Source organism: Pogoniulus pusillus, chromosome 4, assembly GCF_015220805.1.
Source record: "Pogoniulus pusillus isolate bPogPus1 chromosome 4, bPogPus1.pri, whole genome shotgun sequence".
NCBI lineage: Eukaryota > Metazoa > Chordata > Aves > Piciformes > Lybiidae > Pogoniulus > Pogoniulus pusillus.
The window spans coordinates 36,848,369-36,872,351 of record NC_087267.1 but is presented as its reverse complement, the minus strand read 5'-3'; the positions used below and the strand labels follow the sequence as shown (position 1 = coordinate 36,872,351).

At 39.7% G+C, this 23,983-nt stretch overlaps 1 protein-coding gene across 1 annotated transcript in view; it reads left to right on the top strand.

Moving 5' to 3' along the window:
- The window catches only part of SEMA3E (semaphorin 3E), a 156,748-nt gene that overhangs the window by 82,320 nt on the left and 50,445 nt on the right, over window positions 1-23,983 (top strand). The window contains exons 2-4 of the mRNA XM_064142583.1: window positions 247-407; window positions 9,637-9,696; window positions 15,766-15,885. Of these exons, the coding sequence (XP_063998653.1) occupies window positions 247-407; window positions 9,637-9,696; window positions 15,766-15,885 (341 nt within the window). The remainder of the gene's footprint in view (window positions 1-246; window positions 408-9,636; window positions 9,697-15,765; window positions 15,886-23,983) is intronic.

Here is a 23,983-nt window from a genome sequence, read left to right as displayed (position 1 = left end):
AGTTAATTTCACCCTTCCCCACTCGTGATATTTTGAAGCACAAAGATTATGATGTAAAGCTCCTGGAGAGCTGTCTCCTTTTCAAAATTGATCCCAGGTGTTTTGTCTCTTCCTTACTCAAAGATTATATAATTAGCAGTTTAATGTCCCACAACTTCTTGTTTAGTTCCCTGGAAGTATATGAAAATGAACTCATGAATACTGAACTGTTTGGTATTTATCAGACATACCTTGCTTGTATTTCAGAGCTCTGGGATTTAAACAGGACGTCAGTCTTTCACAGCCCGTTTGGATACCTTGGACTTCATGCAATGCTGCTAGATGAGTATCAGGAGCGACTCTTCGTGGGAGGAAGAGACCTTTTGTATTCCCTCAGTTTGGATCGAGTCAGTGACAACTACAGAGAGGTGGAGTAAAAAGCTACAGATATGAATCACTTTATGTCATAATGTGTAGCACAAAGCATCAGACTGCAAATGAGATAATGGAATAGAATCAAAGAATCAATCAGGGTTGGAAGGGACCACAAGGATCACCTAGTTCCAGCCACCCCTGTTATGGGCAGGGACACCCTACCCTACAGCAGGCTGCCCAGAGCCCCATTCAGTCTGGCCTTAAATACCTCCAGGGATGGGGCCTCAACCACCTCCCTGGGCAACCCATTCCAGCCTCTCACCACTCTCATGCTGAAAAACTTCCTCCTCATGTCCAATCTGAACCTACACACCTCCAGCTTTGCTCCATTCCCCCTCATTCTGTCACTCTCTGATAGCCTAAAAAGTCCCTCCCCAGCTTTTTTGTAGGCCCCCTTCAGATACTGAAAGGCCACAAGAAGGTCACCTTGGAGCCTCCTCTTCTCCAGACTGAACAGCCCCAACTCTTTCAGTCTGTCCTCACAGAAGAGATGCTCCAGCCCTCTGATCACCCCAGAGGCCCTTCTCTGGACATGCTCCAGCATGTCCACATCCTTCTTGTAATGGGGGCTCCAGAACCAGATGCAGTACTCCAGGTGGGGGTCTCACCAGAGCGGAGTAGATGGGGAGAATCACCTCCCTTGACCTGCTGGCCACACTTCTCCAGATGCAGCCCAGGCTCTGGTTGGCCCTCTGGGCTGCAAGTGCACACTGCTGGCTCATGTTGAGCTTCTCATCCACCAGCACCCCCAAGTCCCTCTCCTCAGAGCTGCTCTACAGCCAGTCACTGCCCAGCCTGTATTTGTGCTTGGAACAACTACTAGACAAGCTTGAGTACTCATAGTTGTTTTTTTCGCATGAACTTTAAGTATATTTTTATGTTTATATGTAAAAAGTCCAAAGAAAGAAACCAACCAATCAACCAACCAACACTATATTGAAGAAAAATTCATATTATTTAAGAAAAATACAATAATTATATTTTTTCCCTAGTAATAACCCCAAAAGGCTCCTTCTAGGTGAAGAGATCTGGGGGTCATTCATCCGTTTCTCACTTTTATTTTTTTAAATTGTGTTTGCAGATGTTTAGAGCATCTCACACTGTGCACAATTCATAGAATCATAGAATCAACCAGGTTGGAAGAGACCTCCAAGATCATCCAGTCCAACCTAGCACCCAGCCCTATCCAATCAACTAGACCACGGCACTAAGTGCCTCATCCAGGCTTTTCTTGAAGCCTCCCAGGGACGGTGCCTCCACCACCTCCCTGGGCAGCCCATTCCAATGGGAAATCACTCTCTCTGTGAAGAACTTCTTCCTAATATCCAGCCTATACCTACCCTGGCACAACTTGAGACTGTGTCCCCTTGTTCTATTGCTGGTTGCCTGGGAGAAGAGACCAACCCCCACCTGGCTACAACCTCCCTTCAGGTAGTTGTAGACAGCAATGAGGTCACCCCTGAGCCTCCTCTTCTCCAGGCTAAACAGGCCCAGCTTCCTCAACCTCTCCTCATAGGATTTGTGGTCCAGGCCCCTCACCAGCTAATTGACTTGTATATGTCAGCTATAGTTTCAAGAAATAATTTCTCCCTAGCATTTGTTAAGAATTTTTCCATAACAAGAGAGAAAATGTAAAAAAAAAATACAAAAATAAAAACATGCACATAAACTATAAGAGGTTTCTAAAAGCTGCATAAACCACACAGACAACTTTTAGCCTTCTTTAGAAAATGAATTTCACAATGATTTGAGTCAGAGGTGCTACTAAGTAGTGATTACAAGTGACATTTGAAATCTACTCAGTGGTCTGTGTAATAAGGGTGGTTTAAATCATAATCCTACCAGAGACCTCAATACATCATAGAAACAGCAACTGACTGGCAACCTAGCAATTGGAGAGGCTGGAATCTGAGCTTTGTTATGCTTTATTGTGTGCTGGGAGCTAGGAATGGGAGCACAGAGTGGGAAAGGTAGCCAGTAGGAGCATTGCTCCTGCCTCAATCCTCTTGACCGCGGACAAACGATGTCTTCAAATATTTCAATGTTTTCCTTATTTACTTTTAATTTTTCCCCACTGTCTGTTGATATTTTTTCATTTGTTTTCAAATTAATAACTAAATGAAAAGAAATAATAACTAGATGAAAATAAATAGCATCATAGAATCATAGAATCAGCCAGGTTGGAAGAGACCTCCAAGATCATCCAGTCCAACCTAGCACCCAGCCCTAGCCAGTCAACTAGACCATGGCACTAAGTGCCTCATCCAGTCTTTTCTTGAACACCTCCAGGGACAGTGACTCCACCATCTCCCTGGGCAGCCCAATCCAATGGCAAATAACTAAATGAAAATAAAGGGAGCAGTAAAATAAAGGTCCTCTGGAGAAATACAATTTTTGTTGATGTCCACTCTTTCAATGACCACTGACGTTTTAAATCATTTTCCTTCTGCCCTCCTGTTGTGGGTATCACTATTCTCATTGTCAGAGACTAAATCTTGTCTTTTTTGTATGTGTAAATCAACTAAGGTAAAAATCACCTTTGGTGCCTCAGGACCACAGCTGTTCAAGTTGTTTGCCTGAATGTCCAGGGATGTGTATTGAAGCAGCTGAACAAGGGGACACAGTCTCAAGTTGTGCCAGGGTAGGTATAGGCTGGATGTTAGATTTGCCATTGGAATGGGCTGCCCAGGGAGGTGGTGGAGTCACCATCCCTGGAAGTGTTCAAGAGAAGCCTGGAAGAGGCACTTGGTGCCATGGTCTAGATGACTGGATAGGGCTGGGTGATAGGTTGGACTGGATGATCTTGGAGGTCTCTTCCAACCTGGTTGATTCTATGCTTCTATGATTCTGAGAGGTGGGGGGGCAGCATGCCTTAATTTCACAACATGAGAATATATAAGAACAAATCTCTCTCCTCTGGACTGAGACATTTTTAGTATCTCTTATTTGGACTGAGACATCATGTTAACACTCTGGTCAACTTTACCATAAACAACCTTGCTTATCTCTAAATATAATTAGTATGTCCCACTACTGTGAACAGATATAATATGCTTTATGGGTTTTATAAGCATTTTTGGAAAAGGAAATCACAGCTATAAGGCAATTAATGTACTTGGGGAGTCCATGTGAGAATTTTTCTACATTAAATAATAATTTTTTTATAGTTTGGTTGTTTTTTTTTTTAACTCCTCAGAGAACAATATTGCATAGTGAGCTTAGTTCCTTCACAGTGAGACTTGAGGTAACTCCTTTTCCATTTGATGAAAGATAGCAGAGCTCAGGGATATGAAAACTCTTAGAAATTTGTTTTGGGGTTTTGTTGTTTTTTTGGGTTTTTTTTCTATAAAATAAGATTTTATCTCCTTCTTTTCATCCCCACTTCACAGTAAATCTATATGAGGGAAGATGACAGAACAGAAGACTTTATGCTTCCAATCACTGTTGTCCCATTTGGACATACACTTGAAGTTGCTCTCCTCCTTGTTTTCAGATGGGAGATAAGCCTGTTACTCTAAAACCATATGCTCTGTCTTGAGTCCTGTGTGCAGAGTATGACAAATTAATGAAACCTTTCCTTACCTGTTAGCCTTCTTTTATGATGTGCAAAAGATGAGAAATTGGATTTGACCTAGCACATTTAGAAAGATGACCTTACTGGGAGTTAGCTCTCTTGAATACAAATGTCATGAGCCTTTTCTCTTCCCAGTTCATTCAGTGCAGGTCTCAGTCAACGATAGTTAGAGAAAAGCTGATTATCTTATAAGCACTATCAGCAAAAGTGTAGAATGAGATATTTCTTTTATGAGAGCTTAATTAAAGTTCTGGAATTGAGAGACTAACTGATTATTGTTAACAAAGTTTTTCATTAATCTGTCTTTAATTTTATGTTGGTTAGCCTTTGACCTTTCATATCGAAGACTTTACCTTAATTAATCTAAAACATTAGTTATACTCTAGTGGAAGTAGTGGATGAGAGGTCCTGGATTTCATTCTGTTAACCAGGATGAGTGAAAAGATACAAAGTAGATGGTTCATGAAGTTGTTAGTTTTGGGCAGATCAGTACAGATCTTATTCATCTATGCTTTAAAAAAAACAGGCTTTGTGTTTCAATTCATTGCCATTCCTTTCTCCACAATGTGGAATATGAACATGCATTCCTAAACCCAAACTAAAACAACTTCAAATTAGAGATGTATCCTTTTTGCTGTATAATGGCCCAATACTTCAGTTCTACCAAGCATATTAGAAGTCTCCCAAAGCAAAACAACAGAATGGTGAGTGGACATAAAATGCTTTTGCATTGAGACCCATTGACCACCAAAATAATCCAGTCCTTCCCAAAACCTCAATTTCTGATGCATATGAGGCGTGTATCCACTAAATCTCTATTTGGTAGACTATATTTTTTCATTGGGTTCAGTTCTCTTTCAGCTTTCAGACACAAAGCAGTGTCCTGAAGAGTAGATTATAGCTTTTTGACATAAGACATTATCCTTTTATGTATTTAAATGTATATTATCCTGACCATTTTTCATATTCAGTAAAGAAAAGACAGACAAAACATGAGAAACCTTTCAAGGAAGAAAATTGTTACTGTCACTCTTGCACTGCTTTGGGAATCCAAAGGTTCAAGTTGAGCTGTGAACTGTGGAATAGACTTTCCATGTCATCTTGGACAAAACCAGTTTCACTTCTCCATTGGTGAAATTTTATTTCCTTTCTTTGTCTCTTTTCTTCTCTTCTCTTTTCTTTTCTTTTCTTTTCTTTTCTTTTCTTTTCTTTTCTTTTCTTTTCTTTTCTTTGCTTTGCTTTTCTTTGCTTTTCTTTGCTTTTCTTTGCTTTTCTTTGCTTTTCTTTGCTTTTCTTTGCTTTTCTTTGCTTTTCTTTCCTTTCCTTTCCTTTCCTTTCCTTTCCTTTCCTTTCCTTTCCTTTCCTTTCCTTTCCTTTCCTTTCCTTTCCTTTCCTTTCCTTTCCTTTCCTTTCCTTTCCTTTCCTTTCCTTTCCTTTCCTTTCCTTTCCTTTCCTTTCCTTTCCTTTCCTTTCCTTTCCTTTCCTTTTCTTTTCTCTTTGCATTTCTTTTTACTTTTAGTGCATAATGAAATTTTCTTTAACTTATTTAGCCTATTTTACCATAAGGATTTGGAACAAAAGTTACTTGAACTGTGTCAGTAGTTTATTGCCACTGATCTAACACAGAGAAGGATGACCTCTGTTTTTACTTTTTTTTCTCTTTCTGGAGTGAAAATAGACTGCACTTCCTAATTGTGCATAAATTCCTTGCAGATAACGCTTCTCTTTAGCTTCTGCTTCAAAGGCAGAAGCCTTCCTACTCCTCTAACAAAGCTTGTATGAGTAGATTTCATGTGCTTCTTCAGATCTACTAAGAGACAGCTCCAGATTAGGACTTCTGTCTCTGTTGTAATAAACTACAGAGCCCTGATAGTGCATCCTACTCTAGTGAAGCCTGATATACTTCCACCCTTGAGCTGGCTAAATACAAGTTGACAAGAGCAGGGAATGTCTGCATCTCCTTTGAATACCATGTAGAGTTCATGGTATTCAAAGGAGATGAAAAAGAATGCACAAAAATAAGCGGGGTGGGGGGGTGTTATCCATTGGAATTACCTCCCAAGAGGCAAGGTGGCTGTGCAAGTGTTGAGAAATATAAAAAATATCCAGTCATAACCAGATACTGCTGCAGAATTTGTGCTTCAGTCACATACAGGGTAGGGACTAATTGAGCTCTATTTGCTGACTTAGAGAAGGAATGAGATATTTGAGTTGCTTAATTGCTGTGTTACATACTAGGGTTCAGACCAGCTCACGCAGTAGCCTAGTTTGGCCTGAAGTGATAGAAAGCTCATAGAATTTCTTGAAATTAGTTTTTATTAGATGTGCCATCCTAGTTTTTGAGGCTAGTGACTGAGCAGGAAAGCTGTTTGGAGGCACTAATTAGCATTTCAACTCAAATCAAAGTTATCCCAGTGTCTGAATTTACTCTGTACTGCCTTGTAATTCTTTTTTTCACCCCTGAGGACTACATTTATAAGTAGCTCTTTCCTGACTTTTAAGTACACTGCTCAAATTATATCACACAGGTTCAAGGATTATATTATGGTACAAGATTATAGAGAATTACAGAACATTAGTGGTTGGAAGGGACCTAAAAGATCATCCAGTCCAACTGCCCTGCCAGAGCACCTAGGGCAGATCACACAGGAGTGCGGTCAGGTGGGTTTTGAATGTCTCCTTTTGAAGGAAACTCCATAACCTCTCTGGGCAGCCTGGTTCAGAAGATGAGAGAAAATTACTAAACAAGCAATTAAAAAAAATTATTTCACAGTTGTCTGCAGGGGTGGAACTATTTTGAAAAAAAATATATCCAGCTCAGTAATTGTGTGAAGCATGCAGCCCAGTGAAATGTACATTAGTGTGATCTTATTCCAGCCTAGATGCATAGGAGAATTTCCCAACAATACTTACTGACATCTTGCCAGAAGATTGTAATCCTGACAAAGAATGGATTCAAAGTTAATGTGGTAGTTGTCATAACTCTAAAGCATAAAGATCAGGAAATGTACTGTGTGTCCTGTTAAAGGTTACCATTAGAGCTGCCTAATATCTTGATTTTCATGTGGTGCAAACATATCCTATGTTACGCTGGTGAAGTGAAGCTGCAATAATACAAATATAATGAAGCACATATGTAGATGACTATAGCTCCATCTGAGTGAAAACGAGTGTCCTGATTAATCTTAAGTTCCTTGCAAGACTTAGATGGTGTCTGAACCTTAGGTGGTCTGATTGAGGCCCTGTGACCTAAACACTGACAGAGAGCTGAAGCCATCAAGAGTAACATATAGCTAACCTTCTGCTTTTAATCATCAGGCCTCCAGGATTTAGTTTATCCTCAATTTCCATGCAATTATTTTTCTTATAATTTATCCCCAGATTTTCTTGAGCAATAATTACATCTATAAATCATAGAATCGTAGAGTCACAGAGTCATAGAATCATGGAACGGTCTGGGTTGGAAGTGACCTCCAAAAGTCATCTAGTCCAACCTTCTCTGCAGTAAGCAGGAGCATCTTCAACTACATCAGATTGCCCAGAGCCCTGTCAAGCCTCACTTTCAATACGTTCAGGAATGGGGCCCCAACTATCTCCCTGGGCAACCTCTTCCAGTGGTCCACTACCCTCATGGTAAAGAATCTATTCTTAACATCCAACCTAAATCTGCTCTTCTCTAATTTGAAGTCATTGCCCTTTGTCCTATCACTACAGGCCTTTGTAAACAGTCTCTTTTCATTCTTCTTGTAGGTTCCTTTCAGGTACTAGAAGGCTGCTATTAGTTCTTCCCAGAGCCTTCTCTTTCAGGTTGAACAACCCCAGCTCCCTCAGCCTATCTTTGTAGCAGAGGTGCTCCAAACCTCTGATCATTTTTGTGGTCCTCCTCTGGATCCACTCCATCAGCTCCATGTCCTTCTTATATTGAGAGCTCCAGACCTGGATGTGGCACTCCATGTGAGTGTCACCAGAGCAGAGTAAAGTGGCAGAATCACCTCACTTGATCTTCTGGCCACACACCTTTTGGTGCAGCCCAGGATGCAATTTGCCTTCTGGGCTGCAAGCATACACTGTCTGCTCATGCCCGGCTATTCAACTGCAAACAAACAAGCAACAAAAACAAAGAGGAAAAATCCTACAAGAATGTTTTATTTTTTTAAATTCTTTTCCAGACTGAAAAATAATTGGTGATTGGACAATTGGCAAAATGTCATAATGATGACATCCATATCCTTGATATTTTTTGGTTTCAGCCAAGCCTGACATCATTGAATAGGACTTGTTTTTGTTTTCACTTTTAAAAGTTCTAAGAAGTGAAGCAATCATTTTGGCCTGCTCAGTCATTAGCATCGTTTTTATCCAAACAAATCATACATCTGGAACAAAACAATATTTTATACTTATACAGCAGGTAGCTGAAAAATATCTCAGTTATATAATTTGGCATCACTTCTAGTAATTGACTGCAATGAGCTAATCATATTCCCAGGAGGTTAGTTGCTGACCTTCATTAACTTCTCTGCAAACCATTTTCTTTCCTAAGTGATCTTAAAGCAGGAAAGCAGTAGCTTGGAATTAATATTCTATGTTGAAAGTCACTGAAAAATTAGCAAAGATGTTTCTACTGAATTTCTATTAAATATTCCATATTTTACCTTCCTTTGAATTATGTTGGTTAGTATTAAGTTTACAGATTTCCCCTTAGCAAGACAGAACACAAGACTCTTATCTTTTTGGAAAGTATTGTAACTATTTTAAAATAGATCTGGAATATTTTCTTTGAAAACTCTTCAAATGGTAATGGAACCTGATAGAATTTTACAGTTTACAGTAAGAAATGTACACATAGTATGATATAGTATGATGAATTAAACATAAAGATAAGTGCAAAGTCTTGCACCTGTGACAACAGTATAGATCAGGATCTTCGTAGTTGGGGAGCAGCCTTGCTGAAAGCAACATAGGAGCCTTGATCATCAAGATGAACATGAGTCATCAGTGCACTGCTTCAGCAATGAAGGCACCTTGAATCTTGGGCTACAATCAAAGAGGCAGTACTAGCAGATGTAGAGAGATGATTGTCTCACTCTATCCAGTGCTTGTCAGGCCTCATCTGGAGTACTGTATCCAGTTTTGGTCCCTACAATTCAAGAAAGACAAACTTGAGAGGCTCCAAGGAAGACCACAAAGATGATCAAAGGGCTGAAGAATCTGCCATACAAAGAAAGACTGCATGAGATAGATCTTTCCTCCCCAGAGAAGAAATGGCTTAGGGGGAATTCATCACACTGTTCACAAAAAGTCACATGCAGATTACAATGGGCAACGGGTACCACTTGCATCAGGAGATAAGAAAGACATTTCTTACAGTGAAAACAACCAAGCACTGAAACAATCTCCCCAAGGGCATGGTAGAGTCCCTGTCACTGGAGATTTTCAAGATGTAGTAGGAAAGACTGTTAAATAATCTCATCTGGATTTCCTTTCTAACAAAAGGATGGACTGGGTGGTATTTGGTGGTCCATTCCAATATGAGCTGTTCTATCATTCTAGAATTCTGCTCTATGAATCACATGAAAAGCAGTGGAGAGGTGAGATTAGCATAAGTTGAATTCCAGTTGAATTATTTGTTATTTTGCCTTTTCCCTCAGATCCACTGGCCTAGTACACCTCTGCAGACAGAAGAATGCATAATTAAAGGAAGAGATGCCGTAAGTATCATTAATTACAAACTAAATATACTTTAATCACACTAATGGCTGATGCAAAACAGGGATTTAGGCACCCCTAAACTTCAGATAGATCAAAGCACATATGTAATTCTACATGTTGTAGCTTAAAAATGTGAACATACTAAATTAGTTTAACTGCTTTCCAAAACTGCTCACAAATGGGAAATAAACACTTTTGATTATCTGAACAATGTCCTATTTCTTTTTCTGGAGATATCAAAGAAGGCACCTCAATAATTCTCCTTTCCCATTTCTATTTTGCTTTATTTTCATTCACATAGGACACCTTCTCCATTCAACACTTTCACATTCTAATTTATCTTCAAAATTGACATTCTCCAGAATACTTCCAGGAAAGCAGTTAAATCATTAGTAATTATAAAATACATTCTAAACTGTTTTACCCTATAGGTTCCATGGCATATTAATAAAAAATATTATCTTTTAATGAGCCCTGAAACTGTTCTGTTCCTGTGATCTAATGCTTGAAAGACCTGAAAGTTCACAAACACGCAGCAGCCGATACCATGGACACAGCAGGATGAAAGTTTTTCTGGATGTGACCTCTGTTTAATTCTGCAGCACAGCAAGCTCATTATCTGCACCTCATAAACACACAGCAAATACAGCACCTAATAAACCCCACAGCTGAGAGAGCTCGCACTGTACTAAAGAATTTGAAAATTATGATAGTTCTACAGTAACAGTGGCAGGAACACAGGGTACAGAAGGACACACACAAGGTTTCCCCACAAACACAGCAAACAGGCAGCCTTGATAATAACCATGACATGTTCCCAGGGAAGATTAGGAACAACTTCTTCTTTTAAAGCACAAGCATGAGAACTGTACATAGCGAGGGAATCCGTGAACCAGACTGGAAGATAATAACAATACTAAAAATGCACAATACTTCACTGCTTACACTGACCTGGCCCAGAACTCAGCCTTTTTGAGGTATCTGAAAAGTTTCTTGCCTTCTCCTGCATGATTTTTCTTTAAGATGGCTTCTGGTACAAGTGGTGGTTTCTACATTATCCAGACTTGATGATCAAGTTAAATGAATACTAAACCTAAATTCATTAAGCTTTATTTGATGCTACCTCTCAGCTTAGACTGTTGTTAATTAAAGTTCTGTCACCTTTCCTTCAGCACTAGCTGATGGGATTTATTTTCTGATATTTCAACAATATTTTGGGGGTTAAATAAACATAGAAATAGCCACTGTTGTTCCAATGTAGTATAAAGGTATCTTCATGAGATGCATGAGGTGCCCTAAAATTCAAAATCTTTTGCAGTCCAGTGGGGCTTCAAATTTGCTTTTTAGTTAATTTGGTCATTTAAAGACCTTCATGTTTCCCAGATCTGCCTGTGCTGTGGAGTTGGTGTCTCTGCTTAAAAACAAAAACCCCAAAACCACAAGCAAACAAAAGAAAAGAAAAAAAAAAAAAACCCAACAAACAAATCCAAACCTAAAAGGAAAAAAGTGGAAACCAAAACCCAAAGAATTTTTAAACAACTGCAAGACTCCAAAACTGGAATCTTTAAGAAAATGTTAAACCAGTAAAAACTGGAAATACTGTAATACCAAACAGTATACTGTTCCTCACATGAGAACTGGTACACCGGGGCTGTGTGAATGAGTCAGACTAATTCATCTAATTAATTCCAGGGAAACCATACTAGTTTCCATTAACATGCTCAGTGTTCAGTAAGCTAAATTTCTCAAACTGTAAAGGTGCATGGTTGAGAATCAGAAACTTTCCTGTTGCTTTTCCTTTCACCTTCATTTTCTGCAAGCTTAAACCTATACTGGCTTAATGGCATAATGTTCTGCAAGCTTAAACCTATACTGACTTAATGGCATAATGGATTAAAAACAACCCGTTGATATTTCTCAATTCTGAATGCTGCTTTTCACACTGTAAAGTGTCAGAAAAAAACACCAACTCATCCGTGGGCTTTCAAGCATTTCTGTGTATGTCCATGCCTTTCCCCCCACTGCTTTATTTCCATTTGCCACAGATCTGTTACTGAAGGCATAATTAAACAGAAATAAAAATGTTGTAATAAGCATCTGGTTTTGAGGTACTTCATGTGTACCTTCTGCTACCTCTGCCATAGAAAAGAACAGGCTAATTTTACAGGCTTTTACAGCCTTTGAAAGTTATCAGTTCATCTTGTAGCAGTAAAATTGCAAGTGCTGCAGCCATAAACACAGAGAGCTTGTTACAGACTTAACAGGGCAGGTAGTAAAGCCTTGTCTTAACAACATGTTCATCATCTTAAACTCAGGCCACACTTTTCTGAAATGGTTCAAGCCAAGGAGAAAATCTTTCTGCTTTCATCTAGTGTGCCAGGAAACAGAGTTGTTTGCCTGCAGCATGATCCTTTCATTTATTTTATCACAATTAGAAATCATTCAGAAATAAAATTCCATAGTGATGACTGCTTCCTTCACACTGAAGAAGTTTTGGATTAATAAAATTCTCTAGATCTATTAATATGTCTATGGCCCATCCTAAATACAATCACAACATTCAATAAATTAATCTAGTAGGAAGAAAAAAAATTTTAATGTTCTGTTGGCTGACAGATCTTTTCCTTGTTACATGTGCAGGACAAGATTAGTGGGGCCAGAAACACTTCTCAGAGCAGCACCTTTATTCATCTGTTTATAAATAAGTCAATCCATTTGGAGTCAACTTTTTCTGTCTGTGGTACCTGCTTCATTTTTTTCTGCAGAATTTTTGATGGAATTCTATGGTGGCACACAGAGGGAAAGAGAAGAATTTCATTCCCCATTTAAATAGACAAAAAAAAATCCTAAGATTTCTTTTCCTCCATACAGTGCTTTTGAGACAAAGATCAGGCATGTGTGAATAAAAAAGGAAACTACGAAGTACAAACCAAACCCCCATTGAGAGACAACAGAAGGACTAAGTCAGGAAGGTCATACTTAGAGAGAAAGGAGGATGAGGAATAGTGCCAGTGCCCAGTAATGCAGCTATTTAAAAACTGGGAAACATGATAAAATTCCTATGTGTTACCATTTTGGTGTCACCATCCAGCAAATGTTTGTGCAGTGCACATACAAAGTGGGTGTTCCATCTTTAAGAGCTGATCCATCTATAAAGGATCACATCTGAATAATCTCAATTGTTCTCTCAGCTTGTCTGACAATTCTGGTAGCAGGTTTGATTTCTGTAGTGGGTCTAAAAAATTTGCTCAGCTGAGAGATCATGTGGATGTGATGTCAAGTAAGACATTTATCATTATTTGTTTTTTTCTTCATTTACATTAAAAAAATAAATTAATTAGGACTTGAGAAATTGCAAAAGTAAGACATTGCAAGGTTGATTTGTTATATTTATATATTTGTTCTATTTGATTACACAAAGTTACCTGCCTCTGCAGACTACCTGACCCTTTCAATTAGCATGATACACCTTCAAGGGGAACAGCTGAGGAGGATCATAGAATCATAGAATCAACCAGATTGGAAGAGACCTTCACGATCATCCAGTCCAACCTATCACCTAGCCCTGGCCAGTCAACTAGACCATGGCACTAAGTGCCTCAGCCAGGCTTTTCTTGAACACCTCCAGGGACGGTGACTCCACCACCTCCCTGGGTAGCCCATTCCAATGCCAATCACTCTCTCTGCCAACAACTTCCTCCTAACATCCAGCCTATACTTCTCCCAGCACAACTTGAGACTGTGTCCCCTTGTTCTATTGCTGGTTGCCTGGGAGAAGAGACCAACTCCCACCTGGCTACAACCTCCCTTCAGGTAGTTGTAGACAGCAATGAGGTCACCCCTGAGCCTCCTCTTCTCCAGGCTAAACAACCCCAGCTCCCTCAGCCTCTCCTCATAAGGTTTGTGTTCCAGGCCCCTCACCAGCTTTGTTGCCCTTCTCTGGACATGTTCCAGCACCTCAACATCTCTCTTGAATTGAGGGGGCCCAGAACTGGACAGAGTAAAAGGAGGGTTTTTTTCCTTGTGATCCTTATATTTTTTTTTGAATTGTTGTAAAACCTGAACTGAACCACACAAGGATTTGAAGGAAAAAGAAAGGAAATTTCTTGGTTTTGAATACAATGTGGATTTTGAAGAGCTGAATTCTGCTCATGATCCTGCCACCAACTCATCCTACATCATTTAAATTCTTGTAGATAATTAGGAAGACCAAGGATTGTTCTCATAAAAATACAGCAGTCTGAAAACTGGAGTAGTCATTAGTGAAGGACAGCAAATTTCCACTCTTACACATCCATTTTAGGGTATAATTAATTACCTTTTGGAGATGTCTGGCCTTCTGAGTTGACTGTAGAAAAAGCCTAGCAGAATAGCATAAATTACTGTCTGAACTTTAGAATAGCCCATGTCAGCTAAAATTAATCCCTTTATAATTGTCTTCTTACACTTGCTATGACTTCCTTAATACCCAGGATATGAGCTACAGAAACGGTGAGCCGTGAATGCAAATGAACACAAATTTTGCTCCAAATACAGAAATCACTGCAAAATGTTAAATACTCTATAAAATCAAGTCCCAGGAGTCCCAAAATCAATGGATACTTTTATCTCACTGTCTCCATTTCAAGTTTAGCACGAGAAGGCTAATGACCCCACATCTCAAAGGGGTGTTTGAAAAATTTTAATTGTAATATTTCTGAAGCTGCAAATACACTAATGAGTCCCAGAGTATTTCCCTATGGGAAATGAATCATTTATTCTTCAAAGGAGAGTAGGATAAGGTAAAACATGAGGCAATACAATATATATATATATATATATATGCATATATATATATATATATATATATCACACAGTATCACAGTATCACAGTATCACCAAGGTTGGAAGAGACCTCACAGATCATCAAGTCCAACCCTTTACCACAGAGCTCAAGGCTGGACCATGGCACCAAGTGCCACATCCAACCTTGCACCCTTTACCACAGAGCTCAAGGCTAGACCATGGCACCAAGTGCCACGTCCAACCTTGCCATGAACAGCTCCAGGGACGGCGACTCCACCACCTCCTCGGGCAGCCCATTCCAGTGTCCAATGACTCTCTCAGTGAAGAACTTTCTCCTCACCTCCAGCCTAAATCTCCCCTGGTGCAGCCTGAGGCTGTGTCCTCTTGTTCTGGTGCTGGCCACCTGAGAGAAGAGAGCAACCTCCTCCTGGCCACAACCACCCTTCAGGTAGTTGTAGACAGCAATAAGGTCACCCCTGAGCCTCCTCTTCTCCAGGCTAAACAATCCCAGCTCCCTCAGCCTCTCCTCGTAGGGCTGTGCTCAAGACCTCTCACCAGCCTCGTCGCCCTTCTCTGGACACACTCAAGCATCTCAGTGTCCTTCCTAAACTGGGGGGCCCAGAACTGAACACAGTACTCAAGGTGAGGTCTAACCAGTGCAGAGTACAGGGGCAGAATGACCTCCCTGCTCCTGCTGACCACACCATTCCTGATGCAGGCCAGGATGCCACTGGCTCTCTTGGCCACCTGGGCCCCCCAGTTATATAAAATGATTAGCAATTAATTATACATGAAATTAATGGTGGAGGAGAAAAAATGTCAGTAAAAAGTGTTATTTTTCTTGAAAGTTTGAGAGAGAAGACATTGTCTGACAATTCACATCTAATACTTTTCATGTCTACTGCATCTGACAACACTTAGTGAAATAAATATTTAAATGTTCATAATGTCTGAGGAAAATAAATATTTAACTGTTCATAATGTCTGAGATTAAAGAAGTACAAAAATGTGTTCTGTACCTTAATAACTCGTAACTAATTAAGCAACTAAAGTAAATTTGAGTAAATCAGAGGTCTAATCTTGCTCTTTTTTTTTTCCCACATCAGAACTGTCCATGTGTGGAATTGGTGGCAGTGAACTTTTAGCATAAAGTGGGAGGCTTAATGTGTTATATTTAACAGAATAAAAAGTTTCCTGTTGTATAACGTCACCTAGAGACACCTAAGATGTTTTGGGGGGACTAAAAAGGTAATATTTTCCTGTATTTTTTTAATGCAAACTAGGATGAATGTGCAAATTACATCCGTGTCCTTCATCGGTACAACAGAACACATCTCCTTGCTTGTGGAACAGGAGCTTTTGATCCGCTTTGTACTTTTATTAGAGCTGGACACCCATCAGAGGTAAGAAATTTTATTTACAGTAGTGACTATTCTGGCCTGGATTCCATCTATGGTTAAAAATAAATATTTGAAGTACTCAGAGTTTTTATACAAACCACTCAAGAGATGTTTTTTTTTTTTTTCTGGTGAAATCTAATCATGGTTTAAAATTAAGTTTGTGACTAGAGGAACTCACTAATGATTGAAAGTGTACTTTGGAGAATTATGCAAAGAACTCAGAGTCACTTTCATGAGGGCACATTTTCATGAAGGACACAGAGTGTGTGAGGCCAGGGGAGGGCCACAAAGTTGATCCAAGGGCTGAGAACAGACTGAGGGAGCTGGGATTATTCAACCTAGAGGGCTCCAGGGAAACCTTAGAGCTGCATTCCTGAGGTAATTCTACAGAAAAGCTGGAGAGAGACTTTTCATAAGGATGTCTACCAATAGGACAAGGATGAATAGTTGGAAGATGAGGTTTAGACTGGATCTTAGGAAGAAGTTCTTCAGTGTGAGGGTGGTGAGATTCTAGAATGGGCTGCCCAGGGGGTGCTGTGGATGCCTCCTTCCTGGGAATCTTTACAGCCAGGGTGGTTGAGGCCTTGAGCAGCAGAGTCCAGCTAAGAAGTGTCCCTCCCTGTGGTGGGGAGGTTGGAGTAGATTATCTTTAAGGTCCCAGCCAACCTAAGCCTTTCTACAATTTTATGATGGACTCATCTTAGAGGATGATCAGAGGGCTGGAGCACATCTCCTGTGAGGACAGACTGAAAGAGTTGGGGCTGTTCAGTCTGGAAAAGAGGAGGCTCCAAGGTGACCTTCTTGTGGCCTTCCGGTACCTGAAGGGAGCCTACGAAAAAGCTGCAGAAGGACTTTTTAGGCTATCAGAGAGTGACAGAATGAGGGGGAATGGAGCAAAGCTGGAGGTGTGTAGGTTCAGATTGGACATGAGGAGGAAGTTTTTCAGCATGAGAGTGGTGAGAGGCTGGAATGGGTTGCCCAGGGAGGTGGTTGAGGCCCCATCCCTGAAGGTGTTTAAGGCCAGACTGAATGGGGCTCTGGGCAGCCTACTGTAGGGTAGGGTGTCCTTACCCATAACAGGGGTGGCTGGAACTAGATGATCCTTGTGGTCCCTTCTAACCCTGACAGAATCTGCGATTCGAAGATTCTATGATCTTAGAATGTTATTATTAGACAAGCTGACACAATTAACAATTGTGTCCTAACAATCCTAACAATTAAAAAAAAAAAAGGCAAAATCAGAATGGGTGTTTGTTTGTTTGTTTAAGAAAATTATGCACCAGATAAAAAAAATGTATAGTTTGATGGGAGATGGATCATAGTAATATCGCTTCTCTAAATTCAGCTTCTTAGCGTCGATTGCATTCAGTAAGTATGTTGGCTGTTTAACGACACTTGTAGCTGAGTGAAATAGTACTGCAGGGAAGATAATTACGTGCAACTCCAAGTACATCCCAGAAGAGCCCAGCACAGCACTTACATTTGAAGTTGCTTGAACTGCAGAAACACACTGTCTTCTGTAATTGAGAAAATTACTAAATAATAAGCAAGTTCAAAATAAAGCAGTTTTTAATGTTTTCTTAGCTACTCTCATCAAGATCTTATCAGGCTTCCTTGTACAGTTTGAATCATAGAATCACAGAATCATAGAATCAACCAGGTTGGAAGAGACCTCCAAGATCATCCAGTCCAACCTAGCACCCAGCCCTAGCCACTCAACTAGACCATGGCACTAAGTGTCTCGTCCAGTTTTGAACACCTCCAGGGATGGTGACTCCACCACCTCCCTGGGCAGCCCATTCCAATGCCAATCACTCTCTCTGGCAACAACTTCCTCCTAACATCCAGCCTATATTTTCCCTGGCACAGTTTGAGACTATGTCCCTTTGTTCTATTGCTGGTTGTCTGGGAGAAGAGACCAACTCCCACCTGGCTACAACCTCCCTTCAGGTAGTTGTAGACAGCAATGAGGTCACCCCTGAGCCTCTTCTTCATCAGGGTAAACAACCCCAGCTCCCTCAGCCTCTCCTCATAGAATCAACCAGGTTGGAAGAGACCTGTAAGATCATCCAGTCCAACTTATCACCCAGCCCTATCCAATCAACTAGACCATTCTCTTTGTTACCATCACACCATTTCCAGACCTCTTTGTCTCTGTTACCATTACACCATAATGAAACAATGTTCAGCACAAAAGAAAGCGTAGGTCTAGGCTGGATGTTAGGAGGAAGTTCTTCCCAGAGAGAGTGATTTGCCATTGGAATGGGCTGCCCAGGGAGGTGGTGGAGTCACCATCCCTGGAGGTGTTCAAGAAAAGACTGGATGAGGCACTTAGTGCCATGGTCTAGTTGACTGGCTAGGCCTGGGTGATAGGTTAGACTGAATGATCTTGGAGGTCTCTTCCAACCTGGTTGATTCTATGATAAGCAACAGACTAATGAAAATAGGAAACAAGCAAACAAAAAAACATAATCAAAATTCCTATGTAAGAGTGTGTAGCTCATAATAGTCCTCTTATGAATCATTGCCCTTCCTTCTCTAATTTTGGTTACTCCCTTGTCAAACTGAGGTTCCAGTATTTTACCCACACTGAAGTCATGGGAAAATTACTGTTTTTCTGTATGTGTAGATGAATGGGAAATAGATTTGCTACTGTAACATGTAGCTATATTAGTTTCCATTATCTGAAAAGCTGACCATCAGGATTAAAAAAGGCATGTGATATATGTATAGTAGGTTAAAAATAACACATGCTATGTGACAGAGTAGGCAAATCAGAGCCTTGCTTTCTCTGACTAATAAGGACATCACATAACTGCATGATGTGAAGGGATAAGATCCTTCCTCACAAAATATGCAGTGCCGAGCGCTGAGCTCTTCTCAACAAATAGTGAAGCCAAAAGAAGACATTTGTCTCCAAAAATAGGCAGAATTTGATTGCCTCATTGACAGATCATTACTCCCTGGAATTTACTGGAAATCAGAACCTCTAAATTTCTCAAAAAACACAGTAAAAATGCCCATTCCCCTAACCAATCTCTCTAGAAAATGTTGATCTAAATTACTATGTAGTCGAAATGTGCTTTGAAGTCTTCCACAATTGCATTGTACTAGGATACATTATGCATGTGTGATGGTTTGGTTGTTCCCTGGCCCCCCACACTTTAGAAATCACCCAGACTAGACTCAGACGGCTCTGGAAATGTGAATGAAGCTTACATTTACAGATAGCACAATATACAAGCAGATATTTACAGTATATACAGTTAGAGACAGAAATATACAAGGTAAAAGGTAATACAGAAAACACAACTCCCCTCCCAGAAACCTGAGTCCCCAGGAGGGGCTCTCAACCACCCCTTCACATTCCCCCTACCCCTCTGAACCTTACCCCAGTCCCAAGGAAGAATAGAGGTTTGGCCAGAGGTTTAAGAAGCAAAGTGGATTAGTCCAAAATGGAGGGTGAGGTTAGAGAGCAAGATGTAGCTCAGCCAGCAGCCCAAGTGAGAGTGATGTCGAGAGAGAGTGGTTATCAAATGTTTTTATTTCTTGTTCCCATACATCTCAGCAAGTCTGTGAGTGAAGTAGACATCACCATTGTTTTCTTTCCACAGCCTGTAATCTAGTTCTTCTCACCAAAACATTCTATCCTGCTTCAAACTAGCACAGCATGTTTAAAGGTTTCATGCTTTTAATGTATTATAGAAATGTAATGGCAGTGTGTATTTTTTCTTTTGACAAATAATTATATTTTAATGCATTGATCATATAAAACAACAATTGATTCATTAAATTCTGCAACAAACTTCTCTTGGACCACCAGAGTCTATCCAAATATATTTCTCTAAATCAGTAAAATTCTGAGCTTTGGTAGTAGAAGCTGACAATAAAGCAGTAGTTTATTACCACAGATTAATTATGAGCAGGAGAGCAACAGTTTGTAGGGGTGCTCCTAATGCCTTCCAGTGATGCTAACTGGCTTACTAAGTAACTCACAAAGCATCTTTACCAAGTACGGAAGGGAATTCCACCAAATACTGATACAATTCTTCTAGACTGTGCAAAATGAGTAGAAATTTCAAAAGACATCAGATATAATATCCTAAGTTTCTGCAAACTGTTATTCCTAGGGAGGAAGGTACCTCTGCATGACAAAATCTGTGGAGGGAGTGGAAGCTGTGAAAAAGAACAGGCATTAAACTTACCTAATTGAGGGTGCCCCTGCTTACCTCAGAGCAGTCAGACAAGGTGATATTTTGAGGTCCCTTCCAACCCTTAACATTCTGTGGTTGTGTGACACATAGAGGTCCCTGCCAACCACATGGATTCTATGTTTCTATGATTCTATGAGGAATTTTTCTTCCAGAACACATTAATTGTCTAATAAGTAAATGAAGCTGGCAGAGTACCATTTTCAATGCCTCATTTAACTCAGTAAAATGTCTAGATCTGGATTTTTTCATCTCAGAAGGCTGATGGGCTAACACAGTGTTCACTGTTGGTTTCTGATGTATTCCTTATTATGCTGTTACCTCTTCAATTAGCCAGATGAGATTCTGCTTAGTGTGCAACAACATCTCTAAACTCCAACTCTGTTAGAAAGGAATTGCCTTTAATGAAGTAGCAGATTTGCTTGGAGGACAGTTCCATCAAGTTGGAATTTCTTATTTTTGATCTATATTGTCTTTAGTATTTTGATGGATGTAGATCACTTATCATTCTACTTATTCTGTAACTCAAAGGGAAAACAACATAAGGTTGAACTGTACAATAAGCTTTTTGTTTGTCTCTCTACACAAAAAAAAAAACCGCAGGCATGGTCTCCTCAGCCCTTGCTTTAACAAATTGAAGTGAATTGAAATGTAGTTTAAGAGAGAACAATCCAGACATATCTCAGTTTCATTTTTTGTATTACCTAAGTCTGGTCTTGGCCAGTATTTGGTAATGTCATGATTCTTACAGCTTTATTCAGAAATAAATTGTACACATATTTTTATACATGATTTTAGAATTCTATTTCTGACATACTTTTAGAAACAAAACAAACAGTGGCCAGCCTAGCTACTCCCTCTCCATACTTTTTTCCTATTACTTCATCTCCACTCTGAGTTTGCAGAGGATTAAGGAGGAGCAACATCTGGTTTCACTGACCAATGACAAGTGGGTGTTGGTCAGTCTTTCATTAGGTAGAATGTGTGACAAATTCTTGCCCTGAAAATATTTGTTCAGAGATACAGTGTCCATCTGCTTGGGTAAAAAGCCACATGAAAAAGAATGACATTCACTATATTTTAGCAAGTTTTTAACTATGGAATTGAATCTGCAATCCTAAATACTACACAACTGATTATTTATTGAGGTCCTCTGCATCTATAGCACATGTGTGTGCTAGTTTGAAGCAGGCTAGAATGCTTTGGTGAGAAGAACTAGATTACAGGCTGTAAAGGAAAACAATGGTGATGTCTACTTTGCTCATAGGCTTGCTGAGATATATAGGAACAAGAAATAAAAACATTTGATAACCACTCTCGCTTGGGCTGCTGCTGGGGAACTGGCTGAGCTGCATCTTGCTCTCTAACCTCACCCTCCATTTTGGACTAATCCACTTTGCTTCTTAAACCTCTGGCCAAACCACTATTCTTCCTTGGGACTGGGGTAAGGTTGAGAGGGGTAGGGGGAAGGTGCAGGGGCAGTTGAGAGCCCCTCCTGGGGACTCAGGTTTCTAGGAGGGGAGTTGTGTTTTCTGTATTCCCTTTTACCTTGTATATTTCTGTCTATAACTGTATATACTGTAAATATCTGCTTGTATATTGTGCTAGCTGTAAATATAAGCTTCATTCATATTTTCAGAGCCATCCAAGTCTAGTCTGAGTGATTTCCAAAAGAGTGGGGGGGGCAGGGAACATCCAAACCATCACAAGGTGAAACTGGTCATTAAGATAGGTGATGTTTAAACCAATATCCAGTGTTCCTAAACATGAAATGTTGCCAAGTAAGCAAGACAATGTAATAGAATCTTTTACCAGAGATGCTCATTACATTGCCTACCTAAACACCCACATCACAGGCTGTCAAATTGCACCAAAACATCTCAAAGCCACAATTTTCTATTACATTAAACCATTTTGTGGTTTGGAACTTAAACATGCATACATTTCAAGAGAGATTAAAATGGTACTTAAAGCAAAAATAGCCAAGAAATTAATTACATCACAGCACACAACAAAGGGGAAAAAAGGACAGTGGAGACCAACATCCATCCCAACCTGAAGAAGTAGTCCTTACTGAAACCATGACTTAGCTATGTAGTCACAAGAAAGTGAGAAAGCACTGAGCAAGCAAGTCATGAAAAAGTTTTCCAACACCAGCTCAAAAAACAATCCTGTCTTTAAAAGTAGCTAACCTAACCTGCTAAACTTGCAAATATCCTTTTGTGAAACAGGGTGAAGTTCCTTCCATTCCATGTGTATGAGAGAAACTGAGAAACTAAAGTTCATGAGTTTTGCCTATAATAATCACCATGATGAAGCTCAGTAACAGCAATGAAAAAAGACAATTCTGTTCTTGCCTTGTTTTGATAGGAAAGAGATAATGTATGTTTTATAGAATCAAAGGCCAGAAGGGATCAGCAGAATATTTTATGTGGTCAGTCACACATTGCATGGAAAATTTCTCCCAGATAGTGAATTAAAATATTTGCAGGAAAGTATGTATTGTCATTTCAAAGAATCCAGATAAAGGTAACACCTCTGTTTCTCTAGTAAGAGGTCCTAATATTTAGTTACTTCCAAAGTTAGGAAATGGCAACTTACTTAAGGTTAAATTTATCTAACTTCAACTTCCTGTCATTTAACTTTGATATGATATGCTTTTGATAACAAAGTTGAAAAGTCTTTCACTATCTTTCTCACTTATCTTCTGTGTTTGAGTACTTATACACAAAGATCAAGCTACCTCTTCACTTCTTTTGATAAGCTGAATAAATATAGCTCCTTAAACCCCCTATCACAAGGATTCCTCAATCATATTTGTGTCCTTCCTGTGAACTCTCTGCAGTATTTTCAGATTTTGGAAGTGCAGATGCTAGAACCAGACATACTGTTTGGTGCTGTGTATACAGGCAAAGTCACTTCCTTACCTCTGTTTGAGATTCCTCTTTTCATAGACTCAAGTACAGAGTTCTTGGCACAGAATCAGAATGGCAAATCTCTTTCAGCATTTTACACTTGGCCCAAAGTTCTTCTCTGGAGCATAAACATATCCCAGTTTATACACTCAGTTAAGATATCTAATTAACATTCTCACATTCTATAAAGAGACTCCTGTCACTGTCAGCTGCAACAAGACATCTGTGATGTCTAAGATCCTAAATGATGCACTTCAGTCTAATACATGAAAGTAGTTTGCAGGGGAATCTGAACCTCTAGAATCTGAGGTGTATCAGATAGAAGCCGTATTCCCTATTGCAAGATATACTGCTTTGGATAGAGTTGAATTAAAAACTGCTTGCTTTGTTTCTGACCTCTAACTCAGTGTTCAGAGTGTTCCATATCCTGAACATCCTCAAAGCTCTCACTGACCTTTTGTTTTCACTGTTTCATAGAATTGTAGAATGTCTCAGATTGGAATGGGCCTTAAAGATCATCTAGTTCCAAGCTCTCTGACATAGGCAAGGACAACACCTACTACACCAGGTTGATCAAGGCCAAGTCCAATCTGGGTTTGATCACTTTGAGGGTTGGAGCCTCTGCAACTTCTCTGAGCAACCTGTTCCAGTATCTAACCACCCTCAGGATGAAAAAAAATTGTTTTAGTGTTTAATCTAAATCAAGCTATCAAAGTCTCCACACTACAGAAACAGACAGAACTTCCTCAGGGTATCTGCTTTCCTCCTGAAATCCACTCTTAGTTGAACATAAGTGTTGTCTTCTTTGTGCCCAGTGCATCTGTTGCTTTCTGTTGCTAAAGCCTAGGTTGTAAGCTCAAATTATATTATTATATACATCATTGGAAAATTGTTTTTCATTGCTTTCCTCCTCAGTTGTCATGAGAGTATTCACTAGATAAGAGGACTTTTATTTGGTAATGGCTCTGATGTTTT